The 23,135-nt window shown below is 44.4% G+C and overlaps 1 protein-coding gene across 15 annotated transcripts in view; it reads right to left on the reverse strand.

Moving 5' to 3' along the window:
* The window catches only part of PDZD2 (PDZ domain containing 2), a 372,225-nt gene that overhangs the window by 83,906 nt on the left and 265,184 nt on the right, over positions 1-23,135 (reverse strand). For 11 of the 15 annotated variants that reach the window (XM_082453653.1, XM_082453654.1, XM_082453655.1 and 8 more), the window contains 2 exons: positions 12,100-12,601; positions 2,763-2,905 (listed from right to left, as the gene is read on the reverse strand). In XM_082453653.1, the coding sequence (XP_082309779.1) occupies positions 2,763-2,905; positions 12,100-12,601 (645 nt within the window). Of the gene's footprint in view, positions 1-2,762; positions 2,906-12,099; positions 12,602-23,135 lie in introns of those variants that run through there. The other 4 variants (XM_082453651.1, XM_082453650.1, XM_082453656.1 and 1 more) reach the window with 3 other exon arrangements.

The raw sequence follows: 23,135 nt of genomic DNA on the forward strand, positions 1-23,135 counted from the left end.
CCTTCCATCCAAGTGGAGACGTGATAGAGGAACCGAGACCCCAAGGCTTTAGGATAGTTAGTCGTTCTTCTCTCAGTCCTACCTGCCACCCTGCCCTTGAGACTGAGTCATCAGCTGTGTCTGTGAGCTGAGCCCCAAAAGAGCGAAGGTATCCTAAGCTCACCAGGAATCCTTCTCTAAGCCACGTCCCTCTCTCTTCCTAGGTGACACACCCTTGCCCAGATTTCCTCTGTGGCACCTGTGGCACTACACCATGTGTGTCTGTAACCCCGCCCCCGAGAGTTACGGGGCCTCGAGGGTAAAGTCTCACAATGCCCCCTTCTTCTCTGTGTCCCTACCGCCAAGCTTCATAAGCAGAAGGATGAACAGGAAAATGAACAAAGAAACTGCCTAAGTTACTGCTTGCTGTTGTAGGTATCAGACCTGGTGTACCACACAGGTGTACAAACATGTTCTATTTCTTTATTTCCTTTAAATTAAGTGAATGACCTGGAGTTTCCTTCCCACTGGGCTGGCAGGAGGCCCAGTCGTCACGGGGTTTGCCTGCCCTACAGTGGATCAAGGGTGGCAGACTGTTACAGAGCACCGGGCAGGTCCCGTCAATCATGGTGGGTTAACAGTGTGTGGGTTCCAACTGAGCCTCCAATGGCCTGGTCTCCCATGACCCCAAAGCAGTCAGAGGCTTTTCATCTCCATCGCTAAATGTGGGATGGGAAATCTGGTGAGGCTGAGAGACCCAAAGCCCAGGATTCCACCATCCCCTCTGAAGGCTTTACATCAGCATCCAGGATTGGGTGGGACCCATGCTTGTCTCCAACACTCCCAGTTTCACCCCACTCTGTTTCTCTCTAATCTATGGACTCTCTCCTCCTTGCTTTGTTTCAATGAATTGACCAAGTTCTCTATCCTCCCCCCCTCACCAGTCCCTCTCTGTGTCCTCTAGGGCATGCATCATAATCTTTTCTATGAATCTAGGCTTTAACAGAAGACAGGAGGCACCAGAGACTCTGACAGCCTCTGCTTTCTCTTCTTCAAAAATCCCTAAAGCAGAGAAATGCTAAGAACCCCAGGATGTTGTTCAGGATGGAAAGAGAAGGGAAGAGGAAAACCACAGAGAACGAGCAAACTGGAACGTCAAAGAGGTATGTGGGTGGGCACTCTGGAGGAGAGGGATTCAGGAATACAGGAGAACGTAGTGGTTTGGGCCAGTGTCCCTGGGCTTACTTACCCACACCACCATCAAGATCATCCCTGCCCCTGTTCCTTTTATTTCCCTCTTTAATCCCACATTTCTCATCTCCAGTTATTAACTAGAATGCCCCACATATAAATTAAATACCTGGACACACACACACACACACACACACACACACACACACACACACACACACATCTAAGCTAAGGCTGTAAGAAAATGGTGAGACCCAGCAGAAATAGCTCACATGGAAAATAGAAAAGAACAGTTCTACATAAGCTCATCTCTGAGCACAGGAATTTCCTAATTGCCAACTTTCCAAAGACAGACTAGAACCTGAAACCTAGGACTAATGGGAAAATGGCTATCTCATGAGAGTTCCTTAAAGCATCCATCATTTGGGCAGTGTAATGATGCTCTTCTGCATACAAACTATCTAAGGTCTTAATCTTTCAATGATTACTGCCACCCAGATAACTGACACCTGCAGTTGATCTTATTTCTACTTGAGTTATCAGGATCGTACTCTCTACTTAGGGGACTGATGAGCATGAAACACCTTGATAGTTTGCGCCCTGGTCCTCTCTTTGGTATTCTGTTCCTCAGACTAAATACCTTGAGCTCCTTCAACTGTGGCTCATGAGATACGTTTCTGAGAGCTGCCTCGGTCTCGAGCAGGCCAATACTGCTCTGGTTTGCCATCTCCCCTTAGCGTCAGGGTACCTGGACTGAACACTAATTCCAGACTAGATTCACCTCCCTCATCAGTGAAACTCTACCTTTATCCACCTACTGTATACGTATGGACATCCAACATATATATGCATCCCACTGTGCTTTGCAAACAGTAGATGCCCTATGTATACAGAAGCAATTAGCTACATGGCAAGAGCATACCTTACATTTGGGGACGGCTACATCCCTCTAACTCAACATGGACTTCTTCTTTGACATGCTCTGCCTAAGCACTGTCCCTCTTCCTACTTCCGATGACCGTTCAGGTTAAAAAAGAAGCTTTAGAGTGTGAATTGTTTTCAGGTCACAAGGAGAAAATTCACATTTATTTTTCCCCCTCCACATCTGCACGGCAGAGACACACATATCTAAGTGTGTATCAAATCTGGATAGACCCGACGGATCCAGACACGGCACACGAACTGTGGTCACGTTTAAACCCCATCACTTTCCCAAGTCATCAGCCATAGTCTCATGGGAGTGACGATGTCGGGGATGTGGTGTTCCAATGCGTGGATAAGGAACCACGTGTCACAAACGTCCCGAAAGTCAGGATAAGTAACATTCACTTGACACTCAAACTGGATTAGAAAGAAATCTAATCTTTCCTTCATGGTGTGGCAGAGCTTGCAGTAGCCCCAGCAATTAACCACTTCCTGTGCTCAGAGCGGTGTTTAATTAGAACCGCTCGGGCCCAGTCTCCTCCTGTGCTCCAGCATCATCCTTGTAAACTGTAATCCCCAGTGCTCTGACCGAACGGAAGAGTCCCGGCACCCGGGGGAAGGGGAGGGGAGGACAAGGAGGCAGAGAAAGGGGAGAGTTATCTAGTCACCTGTGAGCGGCACCTCCTTCCTTCACTTGGGTGACAACGATAGCGTGAGGTGAGCGCTTTGATCCTCGGCCTCCACTAACCTGAATTCCCAGCCCATCCGATTCTTTAAGCAGCTCCATCTTCCATATCCGGCCAACTTCCTCCTTGGAAGAAAAAGTGAGCACAATGTGAAGTATCTGGACAGACACGCACCACTGTCAAAGGAGAGGCGAGCGGGGAGGTCCAGCCAAGTACTCATCACTTGTCGACAGATAGCGCAGGGGACCGCCGATGAGAAAATTCTGTGGGTTGGACCAAAGTCTCGAGCTGGCAGCGCTGCCCAAAGCAACCTTCTGTGATGACAGGAGTGTTCCCTGTCTGCACCATCCAATAGGATCCACCAGCCACAGGCGGCTACCGAACACTTGAAGCATGGCTGGTGGCAATGGAGACACTGAATTTTTAATTTCATTTCATTTTAATTAAATTTAATTAGCCATCTGTGGCTAGTGGCAATGACGTTGGACAGCACAGCAAAAGTGATTTGCGAATTTCCTGACCAGGGTCCTGTTAAGTAAAGCTCTTCTGCCTGGAACCCAGATACCACTACGTGTATAAATACTGGCTGTGCCTGGGTTCCTTTTATTTACAATGGCTACTAATTGATAAAGGAGGATGAAAGGAAGACAGAGGTAGGTCTTGGTGCCAGGAGACTTCAACTAGTCTGAGCCAAGCTCTGCCACTTGGTACTTACGAAAGTCATGTAAGGCCTGAATACCTCAGTTTCCTTGCCTTTAAAGGGACTTCCCTGGTGGCGCAGTGGATAGGACTCCGTGCTCCCAGTGCAGGGGGCCCAGGTTCGATCCCTGGTCAGGGAACTAGATCCCATATGCATGCCACAACTGGGAGCTCGGATGGCGCAGCTGGGGAGCTGACGAGCTGCAACTAAGGAGCCCCGGAGCCACAACTAAGGAGCCCAGCTGCTGCAGCTGAGACTTGGTGCGACCAAACAAATATTAGAAAAACCCGAAAACAAACAAAAAAAACATATAACTATTTAAAAAAAAAATAAAGTGGGGTTAATTATTAATACTTCCAGGTCTGGTGTTAGGATTAAAGGAGACGTTTATGGAAACAGGCAGCAGTGCTCCTGACATCTAGTAGATACATAATAAATGTTGATAGGTAACCATGTATGACTTACACATGCATATCATATATGTTAAAAACATCATATTGAATTGAATCTCAAACTTCCTTAAAATATATGAATGAGATCTTGGGTAGGAGAAACCAAAACAGGAAATTCACCGATGAATCTGTGATCAACTTCTGCACGCATTGGTCGGTACACTATTTAAATGTATTAAAAATGCTTCAACAACGATAAAAATCTACCCCTTTTATTTCATTTATTTATTTATTTATTTAGGCCACGCCACAGGGCTTGTGGGATCTTAAATTCCCCGACCAGGGACTGAACCTGCGCCCTCGGCAGGGAAAGCACGGAGTCCTAACCACTGGACCTCCAGACAACTGCCAAAGATCTATCCTCTTCAAAAACTAATAAAGGTGTCTAAGTCCTCTTGACTGTTAGTAGCTTTTCTGCTCTGGTTTATTCTCCATGGGACTCCGTATTTCACGCCAAGGACACAAACGTACACCCACTGCGAAATGTTTGATAACTGGCTGCTCAGAGAAATGAAAGCAAAAGCTTCTAAAGTGATTTATTTGGGAGTCTGACTTTAGGCTCATCCCAAAGTCCTTGTTGGCTCCAGGTATATAGGTAGGGGTCACAATGCATTCCTCAATTTATAAAAGAAAAGCTATGTGTTTTCTCCATTCATCGTGAAGGTCCAACGGAACTGTGAAGGTCCAATACAGACAAAGCCAGCATCGCCCTAAAAATAGGCAACCTGCCCATTCAAGCTTCTTGCAAAAGAGGAAAAATGTGAAGCATTTGGAAAATCTGAACTGCATACTGTCAGCAACTAAAATGCAACGGTAAAAAAAGCAGATGTTGAACGGTCACTAATGTGCAGCAACAGGAACGTCTAGGGAAATTATTACCAGACAGAGACCTGTTGGGCTCTTTTCCTTGCCCAGCGCAGCTCACGGGGGCTCCATGACTCCAGCAACACGCCGTGGTGCCAGCTGTCTCCTCCATCCACTGACCACAGGCCCACGAAGCCTGTCTGGCCAAATGTAACCGCAGAAGTCACTGGCTTTTCCCACAGTAGTTCATGAACTTGTCAACAATCCCTACACCATCCCATCGTCTCACTTTGGACTCCCTGGGTTTTGGTTGTTTGCCTCTGACCTCTGGAACACCTTTCTCTCTTTCCCATTTAGAAACAGCCTTCCTGGCCTTCAGAGTCTCTCACAGCTCCACGACTTCCAAGGAGCCATCCTTGAGAATCAGTGCTACCATGAGATAGCAACCTTCAGTGCTTCCACTACACGAGACCCTATGGCTATCGGGGGACCCCGAAGAGAACAAAGGCAGGGGTGCTCCGGTTAGCTGACATCCCGGCGTGCTGGGCATCCCACGCTGGCACACGGGCCAGCCCCGTGGCTGCTTCCCTGGGCCTCGCCGTGCAGGTAACAAATGAGAGCCGACGGTCGCTTGACTTTTTTCCTTGGAAGATATGCCATGGCTCCTGGGGTCTTGAAGATGTGGGACAGTGTTCCTCCCTCCCCCAGTACAGAAAAGCTGTAGAACTCCTTCCCAAGAACAGCACGGACCATTATGAGAACCCAGAAATAAGAAAACCCCTTTGGTTTTAGCCCAAATTAGTTAAAACCTATCCATCCCTATTACTAGTTAACACCATCATCTTCTCCCGTCCTACCCTTCTTTTGCTAAACAGAACATGTTAACTATGGCTCACAGAGGATGTGCCAATAATTTTTAAATGCTTAGAAACAGTACTTGTGACAAGAAACATGCAAAACTACATTCACGGGGAAAGCAGAATGGCCTAAATGTTGACCCTGACAGAGGAGTTAAAGCCAAGAGCACTCGCACGCCCACTCCACACCCCTGCCCCTGCCCAAGATGCACACGACGAGTGAAAAGCAAAACAAACACAAAACACATATCGAATAGAGACGGCTTCAGAGGGCAGAAATGACCAGTCTGTAATACAGCCCCCAACTACACCAGTCCAGAAACAGATTTTCTTTTATCCAATAACATGATCTTCCCCCGACAACAGAGAGTAGAAACTATAAGGGGAGGGCTTCCCCGGTGGCGCAGTGGTTGAGAATCTGCCTGCCAATGCAAGGGACACGGGTTCGAGCCCTGGTCTGGGAAGATCCCACATGCCGCGGAGCGACTGGCCCCGTGAGCCACAACTACTGAGCCTGCGCGTCTGGAGCCTGTGCTCCGCAACAAGAGAGGCCGCGATAGCGAGAGGCCACGATAGTGAGAGGCCCGCGCACCGCGATGAAGAGTGGCCCCCGCTTGCCGCAGCTAGAGAAAGCCCTCGCACAGAAACGAAGACCCAACAAAGCCATAAATAAATAAATAATTAAAAAAAAAAAAAAAAAAAGAAACTATAAGGGGAGAATTCAAAGAAAATGATGCAAATTTCCTCACCCTGGAATTTCTTGATCATCTAATGAAGGAGCTCTGAGGAACACAAAGAGAGGCAGAAACAGGAAGAGGCAGATGTTATCGGTCTCAATTGTACAATTGTCAGTAGTAAATCTAGCTGCCTACAGCTGAAAGCAGCGCTCGGTTAAAAATAAAATCAGTGTCTAAAGTGTATTAGCCTAAAGCTGGCACCGGTCAAAAACCAACAGGCCAACTTAAAAACAATAATGTCAAGTATATTTCCAACTGCCTCCTTACAATTCCACTTAGGTATCCGCTACACACACCAGTAGGGTCAAAACAGGACTCTCCTTCTTTCCCATCTCAGTGGGAATAGCAACATCATCTACTCGCGCTTAAGAGGATATGCAAACCAAAAACCCATGAATTGTCTTTGATTTATCCTTCTATTTCCTACACCTAAACCATGAGTGAGACCTAAAAGCTCTATTTGCAAAACAGATACACATTCATCTACCTCTGCTCCTCTTCCCTGACACCACCCTCGTCAAAGCCACCAGCATCTTTAGCTTGGGTTATCACAGTGGCCTCCAATCTGGTCTCCCTTTTTATGCTTTACCTCTCACAAACCACTATTATCCATTACGCATCTAGGGTAAATGTTAAAAAAATATATATATATAATGATGCACTCAGCTTAAACCTTTCGACAGCTCCCCACTAGACTTAGAATAAGGTCCACACGCTTTGCAATGGCGAACATGAACCTTTGTAATCTAGTCCCATCCACATCTTCCACGTCACCTCCTAGTCGTCTCCCCATCACTCACTGTGCTGCGGTCTCTCTGCTCCTGGAATATTCTATCATTCCTGTCTTACAGCAGCTGCATGTGCTAGTTCCTCGCCGGAAACATTCTGCCCCCAGATTGTGCAGGGCTGCCCTTTCCTGACACTCAGTCTTTAGCTGAAACGTGGCCTCTTCAATGAGGTCTTCTGCCGACGACACCCAATATCAATTTGCCCCCTGCCCATGTCACTGCGGGGCCATCTTTCACGTCACTGTTTTACTTTATTTATCATACTTATGGTCAGCCTCTAACATTCTGATTTATTTTCTTACGTATTGCTTGTGGCCCCTTATACGTGACAAATGCCGCAGGACAGGAACTTCATCTCTCATTTACAAATGGGTTCTCCAGCAGCTAGAACAGTGCCTAGCACATAACAATACTGCATAAATGTCACTGAATTAACAAATAGAGAATGTTTATCCACTAATCCTAGGGTTCTTCAAAGTTATTGAGACTGACGTTAAGAAGTTTGCCCAGATGGGAGACCTGCCTGTTTGCCAATGTTCAGCGCGTGAACACAGATCCAGTTGTAGAGATGACTGAGTTCTGAAACAGATCCTGTCTAGACAGAGGGCTTGGGCCTTTGCTTCCTTTTACATTGGCTTAAAGGGCAATGAGACTCCGTCAGCCTGTTGAGAAAAAGCCAAACCACGCAAAATTGGACGCTACGGACGTCTGTATTAATGTTGTCAAAGTGCTACCCTTTCCTGTAAACCGCCAATTACTGTGTGAGCTCACACGTGCATCTCTTCACGAAGGCACACAGAGGGAGTTATTTACCAAAACAGGGGTGGTACATTAAAGGGAGCGGCCTCGGCAGCATTTAAATGACCTCATCTGCTAGAACCCAAAATAAAATTTTATAACAGCATCTTTGCCCCAAATGTGAGAAGACACATCATCCAACTAGAATTTCACTGCAGTAAATGCTCTGGCTCCAGTTGCAGCCCTATTTTGAGACTGTCTGCTTATCCCTTCTTACTTAGAATGATCAGTAAGAAATGAAGAATCATGTCATCATAATGTCAGAGTTGAAATCCCTTAGTCATCAGACCAAAATGCTCAGTGTGTAGGTAAGAAAACTGAAGCTCAGAGAAAGGACATGGCAGCCTGAAGGCCACAGAGCTGGGAATGGAAGAACCAGGGCTGGAACTTGGTGCCCCATCTCTCAGGCCTGGGGCTCCCCTGTGCCTTCATTAATAAATATCTACAGAGCACCTACAGGTGCAAGGCGCTGAGCTGGGACTGAGAGAGCAAAGGCTCAGAGGCAAGAGTGAGCATGGCCTTTTGAAAAAAACGAACTCAGCCAAAGTCAGGGAGGAAGAAAGCAGTGAGAAATGGGGGCAAAGAGTTAATCAGGAATCAGGTGATGAAAGGGCCTCACATGCTATGTCAAGCCAAGGTATTTGGGTATTACCCCAAGGGCAAAGTGGACCACCAGATGGTTTAAGCTTTAGCGCACATGCGTGTGTACATGTGCGTGCACGCTTGCGCAGTAAGATTTGCTCTTTAGAAAAGTCCCTCTGGTTGCACTGGGGACAGTGGATGATGGGATGAAAGCGGGAGCAGTGAGACGGGTGGGAGACTACTGTGGCCACACAGGTGAGAAATGAGAGCAGCCTGGCCCTGACCTAAAGCTGTCGGAGGGAGCACAGAGAAGTGGAGCAGACAGAGATCCTAACGGGGGCAGGAGGTGACAGGATTGGTGACTGACGGGAGGTGGTGTAAGGGAGAGGGCAGCGTTCCTGCTGACTCCACGATGCCAACTGTCCCAGTTTGCCTGGGTGAAGGCGTTTCCCAGGATATGGGGTTGTCAGTGCAAAACCAGGGAAAGTTCTGCACAAACCAGGGCTAGTGGTCACTAGTTGAATCTCAGGTTTCTGGCTTGGGCAGCTTTGTGGATGGTGAGACCTGGAATGTTGGAGCAGGCTTGGTGGTGTGGGAAAGCAATGCATCGAGTTTCAGGCATGATGTGAAATATCTAAGATTGGAGACATCCTGTATGTGGTTGGTAGAAAGCTCGAGGGCTCAGGAGAGAGGTGAAGGCAGACATGAATTTAGGAGACATTACCATGTAGAAGGATATAAGTTCACCCAGAGACCATGGGGACTTCCTAGAAGAGGACCATCCTGCTGCTGCCTCTGCTTGATACAAACATCAGGGACCACCCAGGAGAAGTCCTCGGTGTGATTCTCCTTCTGAGTTTCATATACTTTCCTGCAGATTCAGACCCGGGGAAGCCTTTCTGAGGTCTCTGCTGAACCACTTACAGGAAAGAGGTCTGGTACTGCACAAGGTGGATTTTGGGTACTAGGGTAAGTCCACAAATGGACCCGTAGACACACACACCAGCTGTGAATAAACTCTCCTGACTGGCAAACGGTAGAATTCTTTTTTTTTCATTGTTACGTGCCTAAGTTTGGTTGTATTCATTTTCACTATGCAGCATTACAAAAATACACATTATGTATATGTCACCTTGGATGAGTAATGATCTTTACTAGACAGAGAGTAAGGAATTTTGAACTCATTTCTAAAACTGCTTATCTATGTCCTAGGAGATTCTTGTGCTTTAGAAGATGGGCCCAACTTTTTAAAAAATTAATCTGTTTGCATGTGTATCATTACGTGTTAATATTTTACAGGAACAAGCCACTTTTTAAAAGGAGGTATTTGTTAAAAGGAAATACGTTTCCTATAGGTCCGTTAAGGCAGAACAGAATATAGAAAAAAAGTCTGAGGATTTATTTTCCTGTAAGAAATAACAGTCTATGAAAAAGAAGTACCTGACAAATAAAAATGGTCTGAATGATGATAAGCCTTGTCTGTAATTTATTAAGTCTTTGTAGATATAGTAAATCATTAAGAAAGCAGAAACGGAACAATGCTGACATGTCTAATCTCCCATTATTCAAATGGAATGGAATTTTACCCCAAGGCTTAAGAGGTAAATAGCTAATTTTTGTTTTTCTGGAAATTCCATTTTAGCATGACCTTGGGCTCATCCTGGAGTAAAAATATAAATCTATTCATCCCAAGAACCTAAGGAGACTTCTGTTAGGTCTATTGGTCCCAGTTTGGGTGACACCAGGGTGTGGAGGAAAGCTGTGAAGATCTATTTCTTGCCAATCCTATCAATCCCAAGTAAATGCATCTAATGAGGTTATTTCTGGGGTTGAAGAGGGTACTGAAATATTCATATCTGAAAAGGTGTGTGGCCCATTCTGACTTTCTAAGACCAAAAGTACAATCCAGGGTCAATAATCAGCCTATAGATTTAGAACAGTTATGAAGAATTCCAGATGGCAAGTCTCTCCTTGCTATAGGCATGGGGCTTCAAAAAAAAAAAAAAAAAAATCCCCAAGGTAATAGATCATGGTTTGGTTTTTTCACCCTTCATTTGTATCTTCTTGGACATTTGACCTTGAGTACAAAAACCAGGCAAAGGAACTCTGGTATGTGCAGTCTTAAGATAGTCTAATCCAGAAATTCAAGTTTATGTTATTGCCTTCAATCAGGATGAGTAGAGGATGGTATTCTCTTAGAAGTCTGGTGTGGCGTTTTTTCTTTTAAAATCATTCCAAATAATTTCCACTGTGTCCTAGGCCAGATGAAAACCTATTCTTTGGACTGAGTGTGTGAGATTCCACCCTAAACTTTGGTACCTTAAAACTTCAGAATGAACCAGTACTACCCACTTGTTTTTTTCACCTTAAGCTTTCTGCATATTCACAATCATCAGAAGAAAAAAATCATATCAAGATATAGTATTCATTGATAATATTATACACATTATAATATTTTTATTGCCCTGAATCCTTTTTGGGGGGAGGGGCATAAAACAGGTAGAAAATCATTAAGAGAAACATTAATTTTTTTCTTCTCATTTGTTTGTAAATTCTATCTACAAATATACCTTCTCTGTGTAAGGCTTTATGATGATCACCCAGCTCCTCAAATGAAGGAACATGGTCCCTTAAGAGAGGGGTTATTTTGATTCTTCTCAACCCATTATACAGATTGGCTACAGTTGCAGAAATATGCATGAAATAGCCTTATGAGAAATTACATTCACTCCTAGGGCACCATTTCCCAGGCTGCAAAGCTGAACTCGATACTTTCTCTGTGCCCATTTTCCATCTTTCCAACTTCCTCTTTCATCCTTAGAGGGCATCTCCTGAGTCAGAACAGAAACCAATCAGGAACCATCTAGCTAGTTACTGCTTTGTTAGGAACCCAGAGGAATACCTGGCCAAGAGGATTCTTGGAACAAGCACTCTGACCCTAAAGAAATGTAACTTAACAAGAGAGTGTTGGTTATAATGGGGGAGACGATATGAGGCTAGAAGTGTGTCTATCACCATTCAGAACTAGACAACATCTGCTTTGCCTTTAGGTGAGGGCAGCTCTGACCATCACAGCTGGATATCATAGTATCAGAGATTTCTGTGAAGTTTCCAAACTTCACTGGAATTCAGCAATATAATAACACTATCCCATGAAAATGTCACTGGTTTTGAAATGTTAAAAATAAAAGCAGATGCTTCCCTGCAGGTTGGACATCCTTCCTGTGTAATACCAAGGCTTGGATATTTATGCCATCAGTGGTCACCAGGAATTCTTGGCCTTGCAGTGGCAATTCCACTGGTGACAGCAGTGATAAATAATGATGCAGTTCAAGTACTTTATCTGGGCCTCATATGACTCAAATTATACCACAGAAGGCTTGAATTTTCCACTTAAGATCACTCGACTAGCTCTTTATTTAAGTGTGATAAAATGACTTGGTTTTTTCGTTGTTATTGTCATGTCCTATGATCACTTATCTTAATAAATCTTTCAGTTTCTAAATGCAAGGTCATCTTAGATGTATTTTCCAAACCTTAAATGCAACTGCAAACAACATTTCATTGAAAATTCAGGTTCTACCACCAAAGCAAACCTTACCCGTGCCAGGCAGTCGCTGGATTGGAAGTCTGTCTTCCCAGATTTTGAGAAGCGGCGTCTGTCATTGCTTGTGGGCAGAGGGGCGTCCGTCTTTGCAATCCTAGGCTCTGTCCCTTTGTCTAATTCCGACCTCTCTAGATGGGATCCAGCCACCTCCTTGAGCGAATCTGGGCCATTTTCTAGCTCAAAAACATGACCGTTTCCCAGTTCAGGGTCCAAGCCGTTGTCTAGTTCAGACACAGGGTCACTGCCCAACTCACAGCCAGTGCTGTTCTTGGATTCTTCAGTGGCTTTGTGGGTAGAAGGCCTGGCAATGACCCCAAACTTTCTTGCTCTTTTCCCCTTTTTCACAGTTCGGTCCCCCAGCTCCAAGGCAGGCGTCTCTCCTGGTTCGGAGCTGTTGCTACTGTTGCCGTTATAAGGAGAATGGACTTGGTGCTTGAAGCGGCGCAGCATGATCAGGTAGATGAAGCCGCCATTCCAGCACTGCTCAGCCAGGTAACTGCAACGGACAGAGCGGGGTCAGAGAGGGGCTGGTTAAAACCCTCCAAACATCCTCCAAGAACAATGCCGCGGGTTGACGCATCTGATGGCCCACACGGGACCCATGTGACTAAAATCCTGGCCAAGTGATTGAGGCACTAAGCTTCTTAAAGAGGCTCCGCACTTCATTCGCTCTTTTAATCTATTTAATTGTTGATGCTAAAAATAACCCCCAAACAAACCAAAAAACCACCATGAACTGGAAATAGTCATGAGAGTACCCTACGAAGGTAGGCAGAGAAGGATGTTTCTATTAACAGAGCCAATCCTAACATATCATTAAGAAAAAATTATTCTCCATCCGCTCAACAACTTGTTGCATCAGAATGATGCCAGCTTCCCATTCGTAACATTCTGATGGGATAGCACCGCGAGTCCCCAGGGGAAAATGGATAAAATAGATTGGGGGAAGTGTACAGTTCTGCACGCAGGATCAAAAAATCAGCTGCATGATGCAAACTATTATGTATAGAATAGAGAAAAAACAGGGTCCTACTGTACAGCACAGGGAACTATATTCAATATCCTGTGATAAACCATAATGGAAAAGAAGATGAAAAAGAATGTATATATATATGAATAACTGAATCACTTTGCTATACAGCAGAAATTTACAACAGAAATTAACACAACATTGTAGATCAACTACACTTCAAAAAAAAAAACAAAAAACAAGCCACAGATTGGAAAGAGCCAAAGTGGAAAACAAAATCGACTGCACAAGAGGAACCTTTGCCTCACAGCAGTTAAAGGGAAAAACAGATCCTGAGTTGGGGCGGGGGGTGGGGCGGGGTAGAAGGGGTTGGCTGGTATTAAGATGCAGCCCGTCAAGAAGCGCAGCAAGTGTGTGCGGCATGAAATGAGAGGATCAGGTGCATTTCTTGGTAATGGTTCTAGTTTGGTGGTTCATAGCACACGTGAAGTGTCATTTCCAGTCTGGGCATCACATGAAGAGGAACACTGACAAAGTGGAAAACACAGACATAGGGCAACCAGGACGAAGACGGCTGCTGGAAACTGTGGCAACCAGGAATAGTGGGAGGAAGGAGGGATGTTTAGCCTGAGGAAGATGAGGGCCGGGGTTTTCACATGTATCTGAGGACTGCCAAACACTCAGAAGCAGGAAATCATATAAATCAGATAATGCATGTGAAGCCTGACATACCATGACTCCTCCAGGTCTTAAAGAATAACAATAGAACCTCAAACGAGATGAGTAATTAGCGGCATCCAGGACCAGATCATTAAAGTTTCAGCAAAGAAAACACTTGGCTCAAAGTCAGGAAGCCAGGCTGGGCTGGATCTCCCACCAGTGCCCCCCGAGATAAGGAAGCACAAACCCCAGATGAACCCAGGGGATGCCTTCACCACTGGGATCTTGCCACACACTACACGTCACTGGTTCCCAAGCAAAGAATGTCAACCACCAAATCCTTAACGAGTCAGACCTGCTTCCCGGCTTCAAGCCCCACAAAGAGAAGGCCTGGGGCTATGTTGCCTACATCTTCAGTGCAATGTGGAACACAGAACTTTTCCCAGTATACCAAACCAGACTTGAGAGCTGGGGCAGTCAGTATGTGGGACGGGGGCCAGGTCATAAGGAGAGGTGACCAGTCGTGTTTGAAATGTTCTAAGTTCTGAGCCAAGGGCGTATATTCCCCCTACCTAATGGTCAGGGCAATGCAATGACAGTGACTGTCTAACCGAAGAAGAGAACAATTCTGAATTTTTGCCTTGGAGTAAAATGAACAAGAGAGAAGAGTCCTCAAACATCAACCAAAGCTAGTAAAAACTTTCTTTGATCCTGGGCTATAAGCCATGGAAATGAACTTACCATCAACCTGAAAAAGATTTCACCTGGAGAGGCAATTCCTCTAAAACTGCTTTTGGGACTCTACTTTTTGTACTAAAACTCTGGACAACTTGATTTGGATTGTCCACAGGGACCTTCTTTTCAGTACCGAAAAGGCTGGTCCATTGTTTTGGAGTACAAGATCTTGAATATCTTTCCCATCTCTACTCTCACGGGCATTCCAAGAACCTTGGAAGGTTCCATGACTGACAGTCTTTTATTCCTTCAGGATCCACACTCAGCAAAATTACAAAGCAAGAGGAGTTTATCTCTAGTTTTGCACCGTCTCCCTGTCCTTCCCTGGCTTCCTAGCAATAAATAAGATCCTGACACCTTCAGGGAACAACTGTATGGCAGGTTACTGAATTCCTTCCTGGACACTGTATTTTCTAAGGTCATCCCGAAGGCAAAGTGTAATGAATGAATTACGGACACCTGTAGCAAGTTAGTGAAAAAGAGACTATTAGGCAGTGGGTAATTTTCTTACAATTCTTTGAATCACCTTAAATGTAAGGCTGCCACACCCCTCTCCATCTGTATTTTAAATGACTTGCCTAACTTTTCCTGCACCTGCCTGGCTCATTCCTACTTCCAAATCCCCTTTTCTGTTCAGTAGGATTCTTACCCACCATTAGAATCTTTAAACTTCAAAGTCAACATCAGAGAAACCAGAAACGAAATACAATCACGTGACTTAGAAAAAATAGAAGGTCTCCTCTTCATTCACAACAGGTAAAATTAGCTTTTCAGAAGCTTCTCTCTACCATACAATTATTTTTTGGTTTCTTCCAAAAATTTGAAACTGTCCTCTGGCATGTAAAATTATTCACTCAATTCAATTAAAATTTATTTGATTTTGACCATCCCAGGCTGGCCTTAAGATAAACAAGGAAAGGCCAGAAACGAGGGTCTGAGCTCTAGCCTAGAACGCTCCCTCTGGAATGTGTTGTGGTTCTTCATTTCACGCGGCCTTTGCAAGCATTGTGTCTGGCTAGATCCCTTCCTCCTCCTTTCCCTCAAAAAGTGCTTTATCCAAAGGAAAGTTTAAGTACCTTCTCTGTTTCTTGATGCTGTCATAATTCCGGAGTCTGGGTTCTGCAGGGGTGGGAGCCTGGTAAGGGGTTGGCAGGTGAGATTGGATGTTTGGAGGACCTGAAGGGATAGAGCTGCCTGGAGTCTGAAGATCAAGATGGATATGGGGCAGGAGATAAGAGAGAGGCAAAGACAGGAGAGATGCTGGAAGGCCAAAGACAGCCATTATTTACTCATAGTCTGATTCTATCAAAAGAGGGCTGGAGGGAGCTGTACAATTTTGATATTCGGGACTGTTTTGCCAAAGCCCTTGGAAGGGGCGATCTCCAGGTGCCTCTGGAAATCATCTTGGGGCTCCAGCCATCGATCACTGATGCCTGGCGCATGGTGTGAACCCACAGAGGGGTGCCACCAGGCAGAACCGTGGGCGCACGTGTGTGTGTGTAACTCAGAGGAACTGGACTGCCATTGCAGGACCCTGGCCTATACTACAGGGGCTTGTATAACTCAGAGAACATATAAAAGAATTCTGGAACTTTTCACCAAAGCAGCTATTCTTACTTCATCTGAGTATGTCAGCTCCCCAGTACAGACAGCAGGAGACGAAACACTGACTGCAAGAAGATGTTTATAGACAAGTTATTGTATCAGGGTCTGAGTCTTCTAGAGCGAGACGAGCTGCTAATAGCCACCCTGTCTAACACATAGGACAAACAGAGATCGATTGCTCTTGCCTATGATTTCCTCTCGCCTAAGAAGTAATGGGAGGCTGAAAAGCTGTTCGTGGTCCTTTGAAAACCTGCTAAACCTAATTAATCCAGAGGGCTGTCTGAGGTTATAAATCTGTAGGTTCCCAGAGAACAATAGGCTGAGAGGAAGTGTTAAATATATAGATTAATTCCCCAGTGAAGTCTTGGCTGGGAAACAGAGGGAGGCAAGTTTGGACAGCTCTCCAGGAGGGGATGGGAAGATGATAAACATCATTTCCCTGACTCATTTAGGAACTAGGTTCCCCAAGGGTAGTCTCCCTCGGGTGTTGCCTACCAGCTACCTTGAATTTGGGGCATGCTTCTCCCAGATTCTACGACCCTCCCTAGAAAGAGCCGAACTTTCTTTGGGGGACCCCGAAGGCAGAATTTGGGTGCTGAATATCATGCTGGTAAGAGTGACTGATACCCTTGGTGTGCTCCTAAGTCCCCTTCTGGAGAGAACTCAGTCTCCTTCCTCGCTAGTTCACAGAGGGGAAAGTTAGCGCTGAGCAGGCGGAGGAAGATGGGACTCAGGCACCAATGAGGATTTGAAAATAGATCAGCGTCTAGGCCTAGTGTAGAAGTAACTAGAACGCCGTACTCCAACTGCTGGTTAGGGGAGGTAACTGAGGAAGCCAATTTTTACTAGTTCTCACCTCCTATGCAGCACAAATGCCTGGGTTCAGCGACTCTCCCCTCCTGTCTCTTATCTGGAGTCCAGAGAATATGAATAAATGAATATGTTCTCTTTAGTATAAAATGTGTATTTATTATTTTTTTATCATAAAATTTGGATTGAGATACACAGATTGAGAGTGAAGAATCAGGGTGAATATTTGAAAAAAAATCTTTTTTCCGACCTATGATACAATGTTAGCCATTCAAACCCAAACCAAATGATCAGCTACCGAAACCTGCAACCTCCACAGGATGTAGCAGTGAAATTTAAATCATACCCATCTATACACCAGGACAGAGGTCCACATTGCCCTAGGGGACCTGGGATGTGGGGAAGAGGTGCAAATATGCTATCCTCTGGCTACTGCTATTTCTATGAATAATAAACTGTCTTTCATCCCTGATCCAGGAATCTTCTATCTTCTGCTGGCATCCGTGGAACTGTGGCAGGCTAACTCGTTAGCTTACTAGTTGGGTAAAATCATAGTTCTGGACATGTAGCAGAACAATACACCGCCTAACTCAGTTTATAATTGATCTTGTTCCCCAACATCAAACTTATCAAAGGAGCTCAGTGACATATTATCCTTCACACCAGTGACTAAGAAATAAAACTCAGTACATACCTTACATCAAAACAATATTGAAATTAAATCTTTCAGGCAGAATCAAACAGGTGGAATTATACTAAGAGGAGTCATAAAGAGAGTGGGTGTTCTAGCCTCTGACTCCACAAATACTGATTAAATTCAGTGTGTCAGCCTCGAAGGCAGCAGCTACATTTGTGTCCATCAGCATTAAGTATACACGGTTCTGCCCTTACCCTGCTTAAATTTCACCTCCCACAACCACTGGCTGCAATAACCATTCTGTGCTGAAGCAAGAGCTGGTTCTCTTTTTGTTTCCTATGAAGAGCTTCTGGATGTAAAGGGGTACAGGTGGGGGGACACTGCAGAAAAATACTCGATAAAAAGCAGCTAAATCATTTGATCACTGAAAAAAGTATTTTGATTTCCATGCAACAAGGTATCATTGATTTTCATATTTATCTTAAAAATTCACCTCTCAAACTAACAAGATTAATTTAAATTCACCACCCTCACAGCAAAGTATCTCTACACACCAGGACGCATTCCACATTTTCAACTCCAATAGAGCTTTAACAGGAAGGAACTAGAAGCGTGGCCCTTGCTATCATGTTGCAATAAGTTTACATGAAGTTTCAGTTTTCCTCCAAGGTTTTCTTGTACCTCATGTCTTTATGAATCAATAAAAGCTTTTTAAAAAGCACCCATACACACTTGGGAAATAGGAATTCAGAAGCTGAATTAAAGAGAAAATGCCTGATCAACAATAAGAACTGACCTTTAAAACATACTGCAGAGATACTGCCCCACAAAAGACAACCTCTAGGCTTCTATTTGCAAACGATCGCATTTCTTTATTCAATTACTGTGAGTGAATCAGGGTTTCTTGTGACTACATGAGATCAACCTGCAGTCTATCCAGAATCCAATTAGAACTTCAGCCACACAGCTTTGCTAACTCACACTGATGATGTTGGTCACATTTTCCCTGGGGGCAGAGGGCATGCAGGTAAAGTCAGACTTTGCTGTACATAAATGAATCAATTTCACCTCATGAGGGAACTGATAAGCTCCGATGCTGTACATAGGAACTCCTTTCACTTCCTTTTCACTCATGACATAATGCTATTTTTTTTTTTTTACAGAATTACTACTTGCTCATTACAAATTCATTCATTCATTCATTCACTCATTCGACAAATAGTTATTGAATATCTACTATACGCCAGGCACTGTTTTAGGCATTTGGGGGTACAGCAGTGAACACACTGATGCCCGTCTTTGTGGAGCTCACAGTTTAGCAGGGGCAGACAGACAATTAAACAATAGACCTATTAAAATAAGCATCCAAATTAATAGTATGTTAGAAGGTGAGATGTGCTCTGGAAAATGGAAAATATTGAATAGGATAAAGAGGATAGAGTATGCCAGGAGCTGGAAGAGTCAGATTGAAATTTTAAGTATGTTGAGCAAAGACTTGAAGCAGATGAAAGAGCTGGCCACGCAGCTGCCTGGGAGAAGACGTTCCAGGCAGAGGCAAGAGCCAGTGCAAAAGTGGTAAATTGGAAATGTGCCCAGTGTGTGTGAGGAGCAGTGGGGAGGAGAGGGTGAGGAGGAGAGTAATGGGGAGGGGGCGGTGAGGTAGGAGAGATACCAGGGGCCAGTCTATGCAAGACTGTTGTGAAGACTTGTGCAAAATGGGGAGCGGTAACTCCCCTGAGCAGAGGAGTCACGTGATATGTAGTCATGATGTGGAGTCATGTGATGTTTTAAAACGATCCCTTCATTTCTGTGTTGAGAATAGACTATTGGTAGAGCAAGGGTAGGAGGGAGACCAGATATTCGATCATCTTCAGAAATTCCAGTGACAGAGAAGCTGGCTCAGTGCAGAGTAGCAGTAGAGAGGGTTAGAAGTGGCCAAAATCGTGATCCGTTTTTGAAGGCAGAGTCAGCAGCCTTTGCTTTTGGATCTGACACAGGGTGTGAGAGGAAAGGTGGTGTCTAGGTGTTTGGCCTGAGCAACCAGAAGGATGGAGTTGCCATCACCTGAGGCTGGTAGAGTAGCCTTCTGTGCGGTGGGGCTATCTGACCTATTCTGATGCACAGATCTATTCTGGAGTTACGTTCTGGACGAGCTGAGTTTGAGATGCTCGTGTGGTGGTTGTGTGGGCAGCTAGATAACTGAATCTGGATGTTGGAGCAGAGGATTGGTTTGGAGATAAAAAATTGGGAGGTGTCAGAGTATCGATGTTACTTAAAGCCTCCTGAAGATAAATTCCTTTAGGTGGACTTTCTGGGTCCAAAGTTCTTGCTGGGTCAAAAGCACAGTCAAATGTTTTGTATGTACTTCCAAGCTTTTCTCTAGCAAGGGGTATGACAATTTAGAATCCCACCAGAAGTGTCTTAGAGAACCACTTGTCACTCTTTTTAATCTCTGCCAGTCTGATAGTCAAGAGCTACCTCATGTCCTAATTTGCAAGTCAGTAATGATTAATGAGGTCAAAATTCTTAGTATTTCTCTGCCTTCTTTGAAAATTGCCTATTTATGCCTTTGTAAAGATCTTCATTTTTGTATCCTCACAGTCTAGCACAATCACTGGCACATATTAAGCACCACAAAAAAATGACTGGTCAATGAAAAGATCCCTTCTATTTAAAAAAAAAAGACACTTTTTCTGGTAAAATGACTGTATTGAGGCATATTTTACATCTCATATAATTCATCCATTCAAGTGTACAATTCAGTGATTTTTAGGAAATTTACCAAGCTGTGCAACCACCACCATAAATCAGTTCTAGAACGTTTTCACCACCCCGGTAAGATCCCTCATGCCCTTTTACCATTAATGCCATTCCCAGTCCAGCCACCACTTTCTGTTTCTATAGATCTGCCACTTCTGTACATTTCCTATCAATGGAATCATACAATACATGGTCTCGTGTCTTGCTTCTTAAAAGCAACTCCTTTTTAGTAGATCCTTAGTCACCAGACTTCACCTCCTTCTGCATCCTCTCTGTCATTTATATCGTACAAAACCTCGATTCATGCAAACATGCTGTTTTGATATCTTTCTCACTTTCCTACAGATCATGCTCAATTATCCCGAGGAGACAGCTCTCATGGCTCTGCCAGCATCTTACCCATCTTTTCCCCTCACATTATTCCAGGGAATACCCACCATTCCTTCCAGGTTACGCTATAAAGCCCCTGGTAGCCTCTTCAAAGTTCCTCCCGTGACAGCACTGAAGTGAAGGACGCATTCTTTCCCATTTGGCCTCCTAGATTTTCCTCACTGTTCCAATATCATCATAAACCAACTCTGCTTTAAAAGGAAATCCTTCCTCATTAATGCTAACCAGGCATGGATTCCAAACACCATTCAAATGTAATAGTATATAATGTATATCATATGCTAATATATTCATGTTACTCTGCATTTCATTTTTTCATTTTTATTTTACAACTGCATTGCCTTTTAAATTTTCTCCATGTTATTTTTTGTTCAGGACAGATTACCAGGGACTACAGGACCCAAAGTCTCTTATGTACTTCTTTTGCCTGGATTGGTGCTAAGGAAGCTTCCATGTCTTTCCTATGCCCTGCTCACTGGCCAGCCAAAGACACTTATTTTACAACACAGAGGTCTCTGCTATGACTTGCCCCTGAGAGCTGAAGACAGATCAGGTCTGAGAAAGAGAAAATCCAAAGCAGCCCACTCCCCATGCCTTGAGCCTTACCTGAGATCCACCATCCCCTCCCAGCCCTGCCAGGTGCATTTCCTATGGCAATTCCTGTGCTTCTCCACATATGGTGTTGCCCTTGGTCTTGCCTTGGAAGAGGCTACTATCAATGCTAAAGGGTAACTGAAGCCAAACTTTGCGTCCCAAAGGTTATGGTCAGTCATCTTCTAGACTCAGAATCACCAAGCCCTGAAAAATGCATTAAAGATGACCCAGGGACTGAGTTCCATACTGTCCCTGCCACATCCTCCTTGCTCCTCCACGGTGAAAGCTGCTGGCAGCTATGAGAATTCGTAACACGCATTCTCCCTTTCTGTCCCTCTTCCCACAAACCAACTGCATCTGAGTTCACAACCAGCCAGTAATCCTCAAGTCCTCACCGTGCACCATTCAAAAGGCACCACCCTCTTCCCTTCCCCAGAGGTGGCGCTAAAAGAAGGGAGACTCCTGGGGGGCCCGTGCATCTCTGAACGCACATGCCGCTAGTCAAACGCTAATTCAAACACTGATGAAATGACTGTGCCCCCCACTTCCCTCCCCTTTCAAGTGGATCCAACTGCATCTTGAAACAATTTCCCCAGCTTGTCTCAATCCTTCCAGGGTCCGTTCCATTGGCTTGGCCAGAGCCTGCCCCTACCTCATGCCAAGCCTGGTTTCACTTATGTCAAAACAGCTTCCATCAAAATCATGGGCTTCTTTTTCGAATTTCTTTCACTGTTTTTCAGCAGTGAAAAGATACTTAAATTGCAAACTGACTACCTCCATTAATGTGTTCTGGCTAATGCCAGGCACTGTTCTTCTGAATCTCTTCTACACAGTGTACTGTGGATTCTTTAAAATCTGACTTTCTGTTTTTCTTTCTTCTCAAAGGCTCTCTGGCAGGCATGGTAGGGCTGAACAGGTCTCATGATTTACAAAGGTTCATGTAGACTGACTTTCTTAGTTTTACAACCTTCTTCTCCAAGCTTCCTTAGAAGCTGGATTTGTTGGATATTTTCCCTGTTTTTCATCCATCTGCATGATCCTCTAAGACTCTTCTTAGTTTGGAGGATTTCAGTTATAAGAAAGCCAAATCAATAGAACTCTGGCCTAGAAAAATAGATAAGCCAAGTCCTTATAGATGTGGACTCTGGCCTAGAAAAATAGATAAGCCAAGTCCTTATAGATGTGGACAGAACAATTTTAAACTCTGGGCTCCCAATCAGTATACTCTTCATGTGTCTGTTGACCAGTTGTAACTGTGACACTGTTGACATTTGTGGTCCCTGGTTCTTAATTATGTGCAGACAAGGAAAATGCACAGGCATTTTGTATTCATCTACTGGGATTTTTAAAATAACTGCAAGTGAAGCATTAAAGAAACCATAAATTATTGGGTGCACAAGCATAAACACTGGCGTGAAAACGCAAAGCTTGCTTTTAATGGTGTGTTTATGTTAGAAGCGCCAAAAACTAATACGAAGTATAACAGACAAGGGGAATGGGTACCAATATTGATTAACTTTATATGCTGTGTATTAACTACACACAAACATCACCTGGATCCATCTTTGAGAGATGAGAAAACAGGCTCAGAGAGATTAACTTGCTGGTATAGGTGGAGCTGAGATTCACATTTCCATCTGACTGCAAACAAACCCAGGCAATGACCTTGGGATTTAGTGTGTGCCCCATCCTAATGTTCATTATGACCAGGTTTAGATAAAGAAAAAGGGCAGCAACTTCTAACTGCCGAAGAAGCCTCTCGCCACATGAATATTGTAAGGGATTCCACTTCAGCGGTATGTTAACACCCAAAATATGTCCCACACCCATAAGAAAAGGGGCCTTAGGGAAAATAAGAGGTATTTTCAG

Source organism: Balaenoptera physalus (genome assembly GCF_965194825.1).
Source record: "Balaenoptera physalus genome assembly, chromosome: 3".
Lineage (NCBI taxonomy): Eukaryota > Metazoa > Chordata > Mammalia > Artiodactyla > Balaenopteridae > Balaenoptera > Balaenoptera physalus.